Genomic DNA, 14756 nt, shown 5'->3' with positions numbered 1-14756 from the left:
GTCACCTATGAATGCCTGCTTTTTTTTTTCTTTCATAAGCCGTTCTCGATTCTTGAAATACCTTTTCTTCGCTCTAATCACAGTAAATGCCTGATGTTGCCCACTGAAGTAACAGTCATCAGCGGCCGCACAGTAGCGCCATAGGGTGCCATAATTGTAATGACTACGACAGCCAACGATCTAGCCCTTAAAACAACCTATTTCTCTACGGCAACGACAATTTCTTTTAGAGAAAGATTCCATCTCTCACACCTACCAAACAGTATCAGCCGTATGGATTACACAGGGCTGTCTCGGTAATCCCACGCGTTCACCCTTCACGCGTTTTTATCGGGACGAAACTAGGACCAACAGAAAATGATGGTTCGCTACGTTGTCCGCATCTTGCATGGCTGCGGCCTCAGCTCAAAGAGACCTCACTGAAGGGACTCTTTAAGGTGCAAGGAAGAATAGCCTTTCAAATAGCCGCATTTTTAACTTTACCGGTAACTTATCCTCGCTCTAGCGCTTTTTTCATTCATTCACTGCAGCGTTGAGACGATCGGTGCGGTGTGCCAAGTGCTAGAGACGGAGAACGGAAAGTAGACACAAATTATTGTGTTTGCTCATGATGTTTGTGTTTGCAGTACGCGACCTGGCCTAGTTGCTTGGCTCTGTTTATTCATGCCGAGCGATATTGGGGTTATGAGGAACGACGTGAAAGATGAAGTAGGAAACGCGTCGGCTGGCGATGAGGATCTAAATGACACCGAGAAAGGCAAGTAGGGTAACCTGATAGACTTTTCTGGCAGGGGTGACAGTGATACTTATTACGCTGTTGCTGGGCGGGAATGAGAATTAACTAAGTTACCAATAGATTAAAGCCGCGAGATCTACCTGAAGCTCGAAGGAACATGCAGGATCTGTAAATGCTTACGTGGTGTGACGATAAAGGCATCCATGGGTGTCGTCTGGAAAAACTGTGTCATATGCGGGTGTACGTGTGTCCCGCAGCTATATATGCATGAGCAAAATAAAGTTAGTGAAGACCACATACATTATCATTCTATAAATCAATGTGGAAAAAATGGTCGTTGTTCTACATCAGAGAACCTTCTGTTTACCGCTTAAAAGCGTAGGAACGTAGAAGAAGTTAGGGTGATTTACTGCCATTTAGCCAATTGGGTTGAGCTCGAGATAGTTTGGTGAATCTTTTCATGAGACAGCCAATATTCCGAAGGTTCTAAATAAGAAAAACTTCAAGGATTTCGCGTACCATAGACGAGTACTTACGCAATATTTGAAACATTTGCCACCACCGATTAAGATAGATCTAGTAGCGCCTATATATATATAGATTTAAACTAACCGAAGTAGTTCCATAATGCACCTCTCGTATGGGCCGTTGCTTGAAAAAAAATTAATACTTGAAAAGAAAACAGACGAATACAAAGCGGTTCTGAAGCATGATACTTCCCTAAAGCTTTTATTGAAATCTCTAGTGTGCCGTCTCCCTTTGCATTTGAGTCTGGCGCACGCACTACTTTCAAATTCTAGTTCAGCAAAATACGTTGAAGTCCCCTAACAACGATTAAGAGCTTGTGAAACATCCTACCACTTAATTTAATCCTCCCCTATACAATGGGTATAATAGTGAATTGTCGAAAAAAATGGACCCTTTTCTTACCTTGCGACAGAGTCGAAATTTCCATTTTCTCAAGGAAACAGTCTGGATATTACCAGTATTTCATATTGGCTCGACGTTTGATTTGCCAGCCTGCCTAATGGAATGGAATGTCCTTTTTTTTTGGAAAAATTGAAATCTTACGGAACCGATATGCCCTTCCAATAGAACCGAATCAGAGCAATGTAATCATTATTAATAGCAGCAGTAGTAAAAATTTATTTCTGCTCTCCTCTATTGACTGTTGACGTTCAAGCGTTTTCCTACTCCCTGAAGCTGAGTCGTCATGGTGTGGTCCGTTAATTATTGTAATTATTGTTGTTTGCTCCGCAATGCAGTTACTGTTTACTTTGTCGGTCTGCCATCGGTCTGTTAGTTCATGTGACTGCCGTCGATGCGGTCCTTGCTAACTTGGCTAACCTTGGTAAAGGGCCTAGATTGTGTGGCATGCAAACCAACAAAAAAAACTAGATGTAAGGGAGCACAGCGCGCTATAAATGGCCATTGTCAACCCGCCAATCTGCTAGCCGAACAATTTCTCATCTTCTATTCGCTGGATTGATGCTATTCCGTCAGCTGGATTAGGGGGCGCGTACGTTTCCGCCCTTTGTACGTATGCTATGTGACGTACTTCTTCGGTGTCCTTTTTCGACTCTCCCCTAGTCTTTCTGGCGCGCGAACCCTTTCCTAAAGGCGGCATTACCCGCCTCTCGCTCCGTTCTGTGTTGCAAGTGTCTCTCCCCTTCGGAATCCCTTCGCCATTTCCTTTCAAAGCGAACTCCCTTTGTGGGAAGAAGCGATCCGCCGCTCGTTTACCCCTCGCTGTAGCTTCAGTCTGCGCGAGCTCTACTGCCCGTTTTGTAGGGGACAGGGGATTAGGATAGGAATCGGTTGAATGGTAAGGCTAAAAAATGTGTCGCGTTAGTACCCTAACACAAAAGCTTGCGGATCTCATGAGTTTGTTGGCGTTTGTCGTCACCGCCTGCCTTGCCGTATGTTGAGCATAATATGAAGAAAGGATATGCACCCAGTTGGTGAGGAGGGGTTAGGAAGTCAGGGGAGCTGGTAAGTTTGGTGTTGGTTCGTTCACGTTCGTACACGACGCGATTAGGATGGCGAGAAGGCGATGACGGGAATAGCTTGGGTTCTAGTTAGGAGCAAAGTGGGGCCGAGGGGTAAAGTGGAGGTAAGAGGATGGATTTTATTGCTGTCCATTGCCGGCTGCTGGTGCTGCTGCTACTGCCCTTTCCCTCTATGCGTCCCCTTCGAACAGCGGCCGCCCGTCACCATTGCATTTGACTGCTTGCTGTCTTGTGCCTACTGTGTCCTGCTCTAGCTTGCGTTACCCTAGTACCTAACGGGGACCAGGCCATAGCTAACAGTCTATTCGCGGCCGCCAACGCAACCGCTGCCTCTACTCCCCACCGCTACAAAGACGGTAACTACAGTTGTTGTCCAGTTCCGTTTCGTAGAGTTGTAGTGGGGAAGCATCAGTCGAACCCACGGTACCGCTTCCACGAGCAATGTGGGTACCAGTTCCGGGTTCAACTGAGCCTTCCGTTCTGTTCTCTTCTCGCAGAGCGGCTAGTGGCAGGGGAAAGCGCGCTGTCTCGAAGCGACCTTCTTACTTTCGCTGCTGCCATCGGCTGGTTCAGGCTGACTGAGGCCGCCACTGGTTCTACCCGCGGTGGCACTGGGGCAGTACAGCGCAACGCAGCGCAGCACCATCACTGTGTTTTATTGTACTGAAGGCAACGAAGACAGTACGGCAGCAGCAAGACAACCGAGGTCTTCTTCCATCCCCTCAGTCCCTCATTCCCCCGTACCTCGGCCTCGCTCCTCCAAACGCCCCAGCAGCATCAGCAGCCGCCACGCTAAGAGACGACAACGACGACGATGAGAGTCGGCCGCGGCAGCGGGGTGAGGCAGGCGATGAGCGCGCCACGCTAAGTGCCAGTGCTCCGAACTGAAAGCTGAGTGGGTTGCTTTACTGGGCGTCGGCAGAAACTCGAAGCAGGCTAACAGCAGTAAGCAAGAGATAACAGAAAATAGACAGGCAGAAGGCTAGGCAAACAACGAGCTAAGGCGATTATCGTCGGTTGATAGTGACGGTGGTATGGTGCTGTAGCCGTACGCCAGGCGGCGCAGAAAGAAAGTTTCGCGCGCGGGCACTCTATGTATTGCGGTAACAACAACGGTGATATTAGTCGCTTTTGCCGCTGCTGATCATCGCGGATAATCGAGTGAATGTAATACTAAAAGAGCGCAAAGGAAAAAGTGTTCGTTCGTTCCGTTCTATGCGAATCCGTTAACAGCAGCAGCATTGATTAGGTGCAGCGCTGTGTTGCTGGGTCTCGAGCTTATCGAGCCGATATGTGTGTGCCTGTGTAAGCGTATGCCTATCGTACCAGTGAGATAGATGTCAGTATCAGTGAGTATGTGGTATGATCATATGTTGAGGCGCAGCTGTTTGCTATTGGGCACGCTGATCGTCGGTCGAGGAGTCGACAAAGTTGAAGCTTGATTGAAGCGTATGGTAGATACGAAAACGCTGACAACAACGGTGGGCTCTGTTGATACTCAAAGGGTCAGTGACAGTGAAAACTGCAATAGATGCCACGAATGGCGTGGGTAAAACCGGAATTGCTAACCCGTTCATGACGTACGTCGAATGTAGGCCGTTGACGTGTGCCCCTCACTGCTAAACTGCCGACTACCCATCGAACGTTAGCACGTTTATATACGAAGCAACGCACGGTTCGAGTACTACAAGTGCCATTTTTACAGCTCGTGACGCCACTGGAGTTTCACCTCACTGCGTCATTCACGTTCACAACGACGTGGATAACTTGGATCGCGTATTACAATCGCCAGCAAAAGTATCTATCGTGGTCTGAACAGAACTAGCTAGACAACTCTGGTGGCTGCAGCGAGCTTAACAAAAAGCCGAGTACACGCAGCTTCGGAAGTTAACTGACCCTCATGTTAGAAGTGTTATTATACATAGTAGTCAAAGTATAATGGAGCATGACGCAAAATGATGCCACCAATCATGTCAAGCATTGTCTCGAGTGGACGTCATGGTCCGAAGCAAATAACAGCAACCTGCCGAACTCAGGTTGTTCGTGCAGGTGACGCACAGGCGGCTTACCACTATCTTCACTGCGTGCTATGAATCCTAATCAAATAACTAACAATAACAAACCAACGTAAAAACGGACTCAACAAGGAGCGACGCTGTCCGTCCTTCGTGATTCAGGGGGTTTGTGTGCGGACAAGCAAAAAAAAAAAGTCCGAATAGAAGCGTTCGAGTCGTCCGAGAGTTTTCGCTGTAAGACCGTCGAGTCCGTCGCTGTCGACATTATCCAGGCAACAAACTCTGTCCAACTGGCTGATTGGTTAATCGTTGAACCAGCGGAAGTACCACGGATCCACCCCAGTATGCGGCACCGTTCGATACCGTAAAGGAGTAGTGGATGAAGCAAGTTTAGTACCACAAAAAAGGGAAAAAGCATAGCAATGCCAAAGGTCTATGTGAGTGGAATCGCGTAAAAGCGACGAACCGTTGTGCGATAGTAGTGTAGCATCGACGGCAACTGGGGCGTTCGAGGCGACAGCCGTTGCCCCCAACGGCCAATAGCCACCGTCGCCAAAGACAGCAACGTTACCCGTGCATTGAAGAACATAAAGAGACAAAGTTGCGTAGGACGCTGGACTGTGATACTGCCGTAGCGTAGAGACCAGTTGGAATCTTCGACAGCTAAAGGAAACGGACTACGGCGGTGACAAGGGAAATAGAACGTGGAGAAGCAGCACCTCGTCTTCGTCTGTCCCCCCCCCCCCACCTCAGAGGTGAAGGCGACAAATAGCAGGACATTCCGTAGATTGAACGAGGAAGAAACGGGCTACGGAAGTGGTACCCCGAATTGACAGTAAACGAACTGGAACATTGAAGCAAAAACGTTAAATAGTTTAGGAAACCCGTACAGCCAAGCAGGTAAGAGCAGAGAGGTACTGATGGACTAATAAAGAAAAAATACGATAGAGAAAAGGAATCAACTTAATCTTAGCGGTTATACGATGTAATATAGAGTATATTTCATAGGTGAGGATGACAGCTCCACTTTGTTTACGCATTGATTCTCGCGGTAACCGCTTCATCATTAAATCACAAGTAGATAAATAACAGTTAAAATAAAATAGTTATCTTAGATTCAAGTTTTCTTTCAGCTAATTGCGTTGGAATTGCCATATTGAGAAATGTCGATATAATCGTATACAGACAGTATTTGTTTGTGTGTGCAAAACTTTTGAAGGATCAAGCCGATGTGTATAGATCTGTAGTTTGTTGTACGCTGCTGTATCCCGCTGTTTGTCTATCCTTTTTTTTTTCTGCATCGTGTGTATTCTCTGTCGAGTATCAGAGACCTGAACACATTTGGCGGGTGCGAAGGCGCCGATCTCCTACTGCGGCTGTCGTTAAGCCAAGGCTGAGGTTACCTGCCATTGCCGTCGAGCGACGTTTAGATGGAAACAACTGCTTCTTTCCTTTTCCAGGGGACAAATCTAGGAACAGCAGCATGAAAAGTGTCGATCGGTTTCACTGACAACGATTAGTAATAACAACCGTCTGTAGGAAGCGGATCCAAAAGTTAGCCAGTCAGTAGCGTGCGCAGTGAAGTTTGCGCCGGGAACTTCGGAGTCCCTGGCTCTACGTCTGGTTAGGGCACGCAAAGGTGCACATTGTTCGTGGAAATCAGCTAATAAAGTGTATGTGTAAAGAAACAAACGCCAATCGTAGCCGCTGTCGCAGCTCAAGGTGCATGGCGTTAAGTGGGGAACTAGCAGTGGTTAACTAACGTATTGATTAATTAACTACACTGTGCAATTGGGCTATATTAACTCGATGACATATTGTAGTACACTGAGGGAAAATCTATTGTGAACAATAGACGCATCTGAATCGTTTGCACACCATTTTCAAAGGTATGAACATATATTTGTAAGAGAAACTGCTTTTCCCGTCACTACTGATGTGGTTGCTGATGAAACGTTAGATTAACATTCTTCTAATCTCTGCTTTTCAACGCGGTTCTCACAAGCAACAATCGCGCTTGTTTCATAACCGAAACTCGAACGCGAAACGATGGCGCCAACACTGAATGGGTAATCGAAAGAAACGCGTCCAAGACGAAAACGTGTCATCGTTGACTGTTGAGCTTTGTAGGACAAAAAAAAGAGAGGGATAGTGTTAGTAGAAAGGCTTCAAATTAAGTTAGCTATCGTACGTGGATAATGCATCATAATATTAGCCTTATTATAGGAACAGCGATATCTTGCTTAGCCTAGTTCAGTAGTTTTCATATAACTGCTGCTACGCCTATACCGTAGTATAACATGAAATAATGCTGCATCGTCCCGTACTCCGTACCCCGTGCTGTCGTTGATGGCGATGCTGCTGCCGCTGCTGATGTCGCGGTTGCCAGAATATGGCGGGACGAAAGAATCTACGGAGTAAGACAGTCTTTATGGCTCTCCGCAAAGCGTTCGTGTCTCTCGGGGTCCATTCCTGTTAGCGGTCCTTCTCAGCATACTGGTACTTTCTTCCTGGATTAATGGCAAAGGCCAGTCGGCTTCTGCTGTGCCTGCCGTCGTTGGGGGATGAAGCAGAGGCGCGCTACATTCATAACCAGTAGATAATGCTGCGTCTGTCACTGGCTAATAAACGTCTAAAGTCCGTGCGAGCGGATCTAACAGATCTCTTCTATGGTTACAGTGGCTTATCAGCTCGTAGATCAACAAGAACCTTTAAATGAGCCTCGCATATCTACTAATAGAGTTATCTAATTTAATCAAACTAGATCGAATAATGTCAATAAGTGGATTGGCAGGTGCGCTGCAAAAGCGATGTGCTGGTTTCAGTATATGTATATATAGGGGCTAGAGGAGAACGGTCATTTAAGCGCTCTGTGACACAGCAATAAAATAAATGGATTAATCATTATTAAGATCACCGTGCTATTGCACGAAGCATACACTCCGGCGGACAGAGTTTGAATAATGGGGTAGCCTATCTCAAAAAGTACTCAGAAGTTGAAAGCTTAACTTGTTTTTCGTCTCTCTAGACGACCTTAGGTCGAGTTTCCTACGGCTAGAATCTACCATCTCCGTTTCTTTCGTCGAAATATGCTTTACGTCAGAACTGAAAAAACTTTCAAGGCAGTGGCTGAGCTGTTCATCGTGAACAATTCCTCGTCGTGGGGGCCTAATTCACGTAAACTGAACCTAGCTCCGCTAATATATTTTCTTCAATATTTTCGAAGCGTGGGTTTCTCAGTGGGAATTGAGTGCGTGTAAGTCCATAGTGAAGCATTAGACAGAAACACTGCGTCGGGCTTAAATAGCCTTACCTAACCTTAAAGAAACTCCGCAACTTAAGGGCCACGTGCATAATGTAGCTTTATACTTCTATAGGTCGACTATGTCATGTGTGCTAAACAAGAAGCAGAAAGGGATGCGGATTTTTCGCTTATGCATATATAGACATTTTGGATAGCTGGGAAGTCGTAGGACTATTCAGCTCCGAAAGGAGGACTTCGGCAGGAAACTCTTTTCGTAAACAAACATTTCCATTTGAAAAGATGTAATTCACGCGAGCGAAAGCTGAATGAAGTCAACTTCACAGGGTATGCTTCCGATAGTTAGCGTTGATCTTCAAATCAGAAAATTTAAGGAGAGTCATGAAAATTTTGAAACTAAGCTAGATCAGTGACGGCGGATAAAGACGAATATTAGCAGGGGAAATTCATCAAAAGTACGTACGAATTGGCTTTCGTGATCAGACAAATCGAATCCTGTTTAAGTATGAAAGTTCTAGTGTAGGCCACTAAATCGGACGACGGTACACAGTTTATTAAACAGGATGTCCAGGTTGTTTGTCTTGAATCAGGAACAGATTTGCATATCGAGTTGACGCTGAGATCTGGGCCTGTTCAACTCACTGGTTACTTGAGAAGGTTTACGTTTGGCAATATAGGCTATACGTATTGAGACGTCCTGTTTGGAAGACAACCGGCTCGCAGACGCACATTAATCGATCAAAGGCTGTCGATGCTTTGTCGAACAGGAGAAGCCTATCGTACATTACGTAGAATTTATTGTTATAATTAATGCTTACCATCATTGGTTTAGACCACTAAATCTTTGGTGAGACTAGAAAGAGCGCCAGCTCAAGCATCGCCATCGACATGCCCCACCGCACAACATAGAGGAATATTACAGAATAGTAATAATAAGAAAAGCAAGACACGCACGGGGTCTTTTTCCCACTTTTTCCCTCGGTTTTCCAGAACAAAGTTGTAAAATCCGCTCCGTCGAATGCTACGTCTTGGCAGCCTAACCTTGTACTCTGGCTTTTCAAGCCACTTGAGATTTCTATGAGATGGTGAATTATTAGATCAGTTTGACCTCCAATTGTTGGAACAGTCTCAAATGACTAACACGTCAGCCCAAGTACTGACAGCATCATATCAATGAGCGTACGGCATAGAAAAGTAATAATATGATAACTTGGTTTTACTAGCCTAAATTAAGCAAACAACACAAACAATACAGTCAATTGCCAAAGCAACAAGAAAATGAAATAACCTAAGCTGGAACCGTCGACGAAACGCAACGACAAAGCTGAAACAGGGCAAATAACTGCAACGGAATAATGAAAGCGATCATACACGGTAACAGAATAATGCTAACAGATTCGGGTTCAATCGAACATGTCTCACTTTAGATTAAATTGGAGGACTTCGCACGTGGGCATTTCTTTCGGTTACGACTTATGTCGAATTACTGTCACCTCTAAAAAGTTTTCACTAAACAAATGTTATTACACTAACCAAAGCGGACAAAAACTAAATTATAAACGATTTAGTACTCTATGGTCTACATCAATTGATCTGCACCGAGACGCATCTATCTGTATTTCTTTGGTCGTCATGCCCTTCTTTCGAAGGATTTTTCCTGGAACACGCCTGCTGTCGTTACTATTTGCTGCTACATCAACAAGAAGCCTTCTAAAAGAATAACTTCGACGCTTAGCTCTAACGGCAAAGCGGCCTGTTGTCGCTGTTCGCAGTTTCTTTTCCACTAAACGACGGGGTCACAGGGTCGCTCACCAATATGCCTTATAGGCTTTTTCCATCTCCCTGTTTTGCCATCCGATGACCCCTTTGACGCGAAAAATTCTTCCAGCCCCTACGTTCGATACTGCGCTATCAGCGAAGGATACTCCACCACTAAACACCTCTGGCTTGTCGCTACTTAGTTACGCCATGTTACGCAATTGCATCTTTTTTTGGCTTTGGTCCTTCAGAAGGCATAAGGTTCGAATGGCATTGTCATTATATTGCCGCGTCAAAATGCACGCCGTCGTCCACCCGCTTTTCTCTCGTTTCCTCATTCCGGCTCGAAATACAGTTCCCTCCTTCCCTGTAGGCATGTACACGTATGTTAAGCTGACTCTGTGGGCTGTCGATCACATTAAGTTAATGAAACTAGAAGTTTATACTATTATCGAAGCGTATTGCACGTTTGTATTGAAGTCTCGATGGTAAAGGGTAGACAATATGGAATCGCATCTCACTGCCGACAGGGTTGAGAAGGCGAACAAAGCGACCGATAGGACTTTTAGCTATTAGATTCTCGTGACTCGGCGGAATTTATTAGCTAACTAGAGTCGGTAGTGGAAAAAACTTGGAAAGCATGTTCAACTTTAATTTCGTCTTTGTAAAAACTCTATATTATGAAGGAAAAATTACTCGTTAGGAAGCATTGATGCGTTGCGTTGTATTCACTTAGCCAAGCTACTATTAGCTATATAATGTCTACGTGCTCAATTATGTTAATCTTGCTAATCACCAGTAGAACAGGGGGTCTAGAAAAGAGAACGTGTTGTTATTATTAGTTGTGATTGTCATCATTACCGGCAGTAGATTTTTTTATTACTGCTGCTTCGATTTACTAACTTTCTGCTGTAACTGAATAACTTTACTTATAAAATTCTACCATCATTTCCAAGCATGAGAGTTATCGATCCTGTGATAAGTTCAACCACGTATTATAGTTCTTCACGTGGAGCTACTCGACCCATTTTGTACTTCTTAGTAAGTTATTCATTGTAGATACCTGCATAAATTTACGGGCACCTACTAAGGCACCATGTAGATTATAGCCAGAGGAAACTTGGCTTTTCTATGCTGATGTTCACTATCTCATTAGAAGTCTTTTCTCTTTTTTTTTGTTTACTGGGTGTCTTTTTTTTGGATTTTCAGTTTTCAGTGAAGGTATGATTGACGAGACAGATACCGCAGAAGTCGCAGGCTGGTTGCTCTCGTGGGTTTGGAAATTTTTAATGGTTAACTTTTCTTTCATAATTAGTCTTATCTTATGATGAGCTTTCAACAGCACTAAAAATAAGAATCGTTATTGGCCATGGAAGAAAACAGGCCCATTAAGATGTTCCAGTTTGGCTAGGATGATTTGAATTTGCTCAAGCTTTGTCGAAAGTCACACCGACTTGGTGACGCTGTATACGCTTTACGTCGCTCTGCGTCCTCCTCCGAGCCTTGTGGAAGGCTCGTTTTTTAATAGTTACATGTGTTCTAAATAAAGGCAAAGTGAATAGTAAGCGAAACCATTACAATAGCAAGCATCATAATTACCGTTACGGCAGTCGTTATTGTCGTTCCAATAACGATTGTCATTTTCGTTGTCGTTGCGTTATGTCGCATTTGTTTTCAGATGAGCTGAAGTAACAGGGGTCATGCCAAAGGAGGCTAGCGCCACCAGTGGCAAGGAGGCCGACAAGGGCGCGGCAGCCGCCGTGGCGGGTGGCGGGAAAGATGGGACAGCCGGTGCCAAGGGCAGTGCGCCCCCGGCCCCAGCTGGTGGGGGAGGTGCGGTTAAAGGGACACCGTCAAAAGACCTCGCAGGAACCGGAGGCAAAGACGCCTCCAAGAACAACAAAGACAATAAAGACGACGGAAAAACAACGTCGCTCCTTAAGATGCCCGAACAAAGCAATGACTACCGAGTTGTCGTGCTGGGAGCTGGTGGCGTGGGAAAAAGTTCGCTTGTCCTACGCTTTGTACAAGGAACCTTCCGAGAGAGCTATATTCCGACTGTAGAAGACACCTACAGACAGGTGAGAACTGACAACAAACCGAGGCCTCTCGATGTGTGTACATGTGTACGTAGGTGTGCAAGGATTGTTACAACGGCTGGATTACGGAGTAGAATGAAAGGGCGTTTCAGTAGGCCGGCTGGCCAACTAGCCATTTAGCTGAAGTCTTTTTTTTGCTTCCTTTGGCTCACATTTATTAACCGGTACATGTGATAGGGCATATGAGGGTTATGAAGAAAAAAAAAAGGGCACATCATAGTTACAGGAGAGCTTGCGCGCGTTATAAATGAAACGCATCCGTTGGAATCACGCTACGCATGGGAAAGGAGGCTAGCCACAACCCGCAGTTCTATCAATTTTTGGACTTGAAGAGTATATCTTGAAGGAAACTTAGTATATGGCACATTCTGTGAGTACTTCACGGAGTACGCAAAGTCCGAGATAGCGTCATTTCTATTTACACCAAACAGTCAACAAGTGTATAATAGTGTCAGCCAATATAAGTGGTACAGTTGTTTTTTCTTATTTAATAGGATACCAGTTAGTGACATGAGTATGGCCGGGTTTCTCCGATTTGCCAGCTGGCCGATTTTATCCTCTTACGTCCAGCAACATTTAAACAACAAACAATGACCCGTTGGAAAAACTACTCGTATATTTAAGAACAATCGGAATCAGTTGCGTTTGCGGAGTACGTATTGGATGAAACTCTCAGCTAAACCTAAGGTACTTTTCGTGTAAGTTATTTTTCGGGGGAAACGGGGATCTTTCGAAAGCAGTCTTTTTTGGTTGAAATCGGAAATTTAAGCGAACCATTTGATATTTCTCGATGAGGATCAAACAGTATTGTGACAAGTATGGGAAGATACTTTTACTAAACAATCTCTACACTCTAGATTTTCCCGAATGCTCCATAACCATATATTGATCTTGCTACCCTTGATGTCATTGCATTTGTAACGAAACATTCAAACAAGAGTAGCCTATTTTGGCAAACTAAGCTGTTTGTTGAAGCTCGTCCTTGTATCGATACCTCGATAAATGCCACAATTCTACTGTTCTTCTATCAGCGCAGCTATTCTATAACGACTGAACATTTGCCGCACTCTGAACACAGAGCGCTTCCGTACTGTTCTATGGCACACAAACAATGAATACAGTGACTGCAGGCTACCCGTTCATATTCTCTGCTCATATTCAGGGCCTGACCTCTGAGGTTTAACGATATTTCAGAAAGATACGTATCAGGCACTGTCTCTGTTGTCATCGATAGCACCGAAGCGGTGTTTCGCCATACGTAGAATGCAGAAGTCCAATATGATCAATTGTATGCGTTTGTGATGTTGACTTATCCTAGTTAAGCAGATGATTGCCATTCTAAGAATTGCGGCAGCGTCGAAGCAGTACGCTCAATATGTATTTGTTAGTTATGACTGGTAATTGTGGTCCGCGCTTTCGTGGATTATAAGCCCACTACTGGATTTTTTCGTATATTCGAACAGCTCATACCCTTCGCTCAGTGGGAATGATAATGGAAAATGTGGGCGTATTATAGATGATCTAGCAGTGCTGCGGAAAATAAGCGTTTGTCTACGATTGGATTAAGTTCGCTTAGTAACTTACGTTCAGATGTGCAAGTAGCTGAAATAGGCCTTTGGGAAAATCTGTGCCGCGAAATTGTTTGCCAGTTTTGTTCAACTTTTTCCCCATGATACAACGAACTTCTTCAACGAAGGGCCTTGAGAGGGCTGAGAAAGGTATTTGACAAAACAGCATACTTATAAAGTACACGTTAAGTTGTCTTTAGAGTTTTTTCGGAAAGATGTAATTTTCGAACGAAGCAGTATTTTACTGGTTTTTGAGTATCGATTCTATACGCAGTCACGACGAATCAAAAGGGTGCTGCTTCAGAGGTTCTGTACCAGTCTTTTTTCCCACCTTGCACTCAGAACACTGATCTCCGGTTAGAAAAAAGTGAAACGTAAAGTGCTACCAGCGTTGCAAAAGCTGGAAATCAACATTAAGCTACAAGAGTCAGAGTGGTGCTCTGTCATAATAAAGTGCATTGATTCAGGTAGACGGGGCATTGCTCCTCCATAACTCTAACGCTTTTTACGAGCAAGGACGCCACAACTGCTCAAAAGAAAACCAAAACTTGTTTTCAATAGGCGCTTTCATGCATCATCACAGCGATATACCTTTAAAGTGAGCATCGCTACGCTCTCAAGGCCGAACTACAGGCTAGGCCAATCTTCATCACGGCACAGTCAACTACGACTTTGAGGAAGCTCAATCCTTTCAAACAAAAAATCTTTGAAGGCCAAAAAGGTCTGGATACTGCCAAAACACGCCATTTCATCCGATCAATCTTGAAAAAGCAAACAATATTTTTTGCTTTTCGGAGCGATAGTCAGCTTTTACGTTAGTACATGATCGGCATTGTTTAGTTCGACAAACGTCTTTCTTTATAGGAGAGATATGTTATCTACGACAGTTCGGCGGATCCTCCATTTCATTCTGAAGAACTCGTTCTGGGGAAGAAGGCCGTTTGAATGAAGAGCTTGCAAGAAATATTTGGATGTTAGAAAAAGAACTTCATCCGAGTGTACAGTGGAGTCTCTATATACGCTCTGAATAGGGAGGAATGGCACGGGGTAACGTTTTCTTAATATTATTTACATGTGTTCCGTTTTCATGTTTACTATTGTATTCAACTATTCTTTTATTCTACTTACGTACTCTTGCCGAGACTTGTAAAACTATGTTGGTTAAACAAATCGATCAGACACTCGTCTAACTTTATGTTTTGACATTGAGAGCTAGTGTTTAAGATTCCGCTTCAAACAATGCGTGTTTCACGCTATTCATACGTTCTGTACATAACAGATCAGTATGTCCATGGAGTAGCCAAATCTA

General features: G+C 44.5%; 1 protein-coding gene and 2 long non-coding RNA genes across 8 annotated transcripts in view; 1 reads left to right on the top strand and 2 right to left on the bottom strand.

The window, feature by feature from the left end:
- Positions 1-14756, top strand: part of LOC111244760 (GTP-binding protein Di-Ras2-like) — an 85776-nt gene that overhangs the window by 48561 nt on the left and 22459 nt on the right. For 3 of the 4 annotated variants that reach the window (XM_086981653.1, XM_086981652.1, XM_086981654.1), the window contains exon 2: positions 11459-11861. In XM_086981653.1, the coding sequence (XP_086837779.1) occupies positions 11481-11861 (381 nt within the window). In that variant the 5' untranslated portion in view covers positions 11459-11480. Of the gene's footprint in view, positions 1-2178; positions 5661-11458; positions 11862-14756 lie in introns of those variants that run through there. The other variant, XM_022792156.2, reaches the window with a different exon arrangement.
- LOC147757408 (uncharacterized) overlaps positions 1-14756 on the bottom strand; it is a 70144-nt gene that overhangs the window by 47243 nt on the left and 8145 nt on the right. The gene's annotated exons all lie outside the window — the stretch shown is intronic.
- LOC147757409 (uncharacterized) lies at positions 5490-8909 on the bottom strand. The gene is made up of 2 exons (XR_015322305.1): positions 7095-8909; positions 5490-6882 (listed from the first exon to the last, which is right to left on the bottom strand). It is a non-coding gene; the product is annotated as an uncharacterized LOC147757409 (long non-coding RNA).

This window comes from Varroa destructor, unplaced genomic scaffold, assembly GCF_002443255.2.
Source record: "Varroa destructor unplaced genomic scaffold, Vdes_3.0 BEIS01000002.1, whole genome shotgun sequence".
In the NCBI taxonomy this organism is placed as follows: Eukaryota; Metazoa; Arthropoda; class Arachnida; order Mesostigmata; family Varroidae; genus Varroa; species Varroa destructor.
This window is presented reverse-complemented; position numbering and strand designations above follow the sequence as displayed.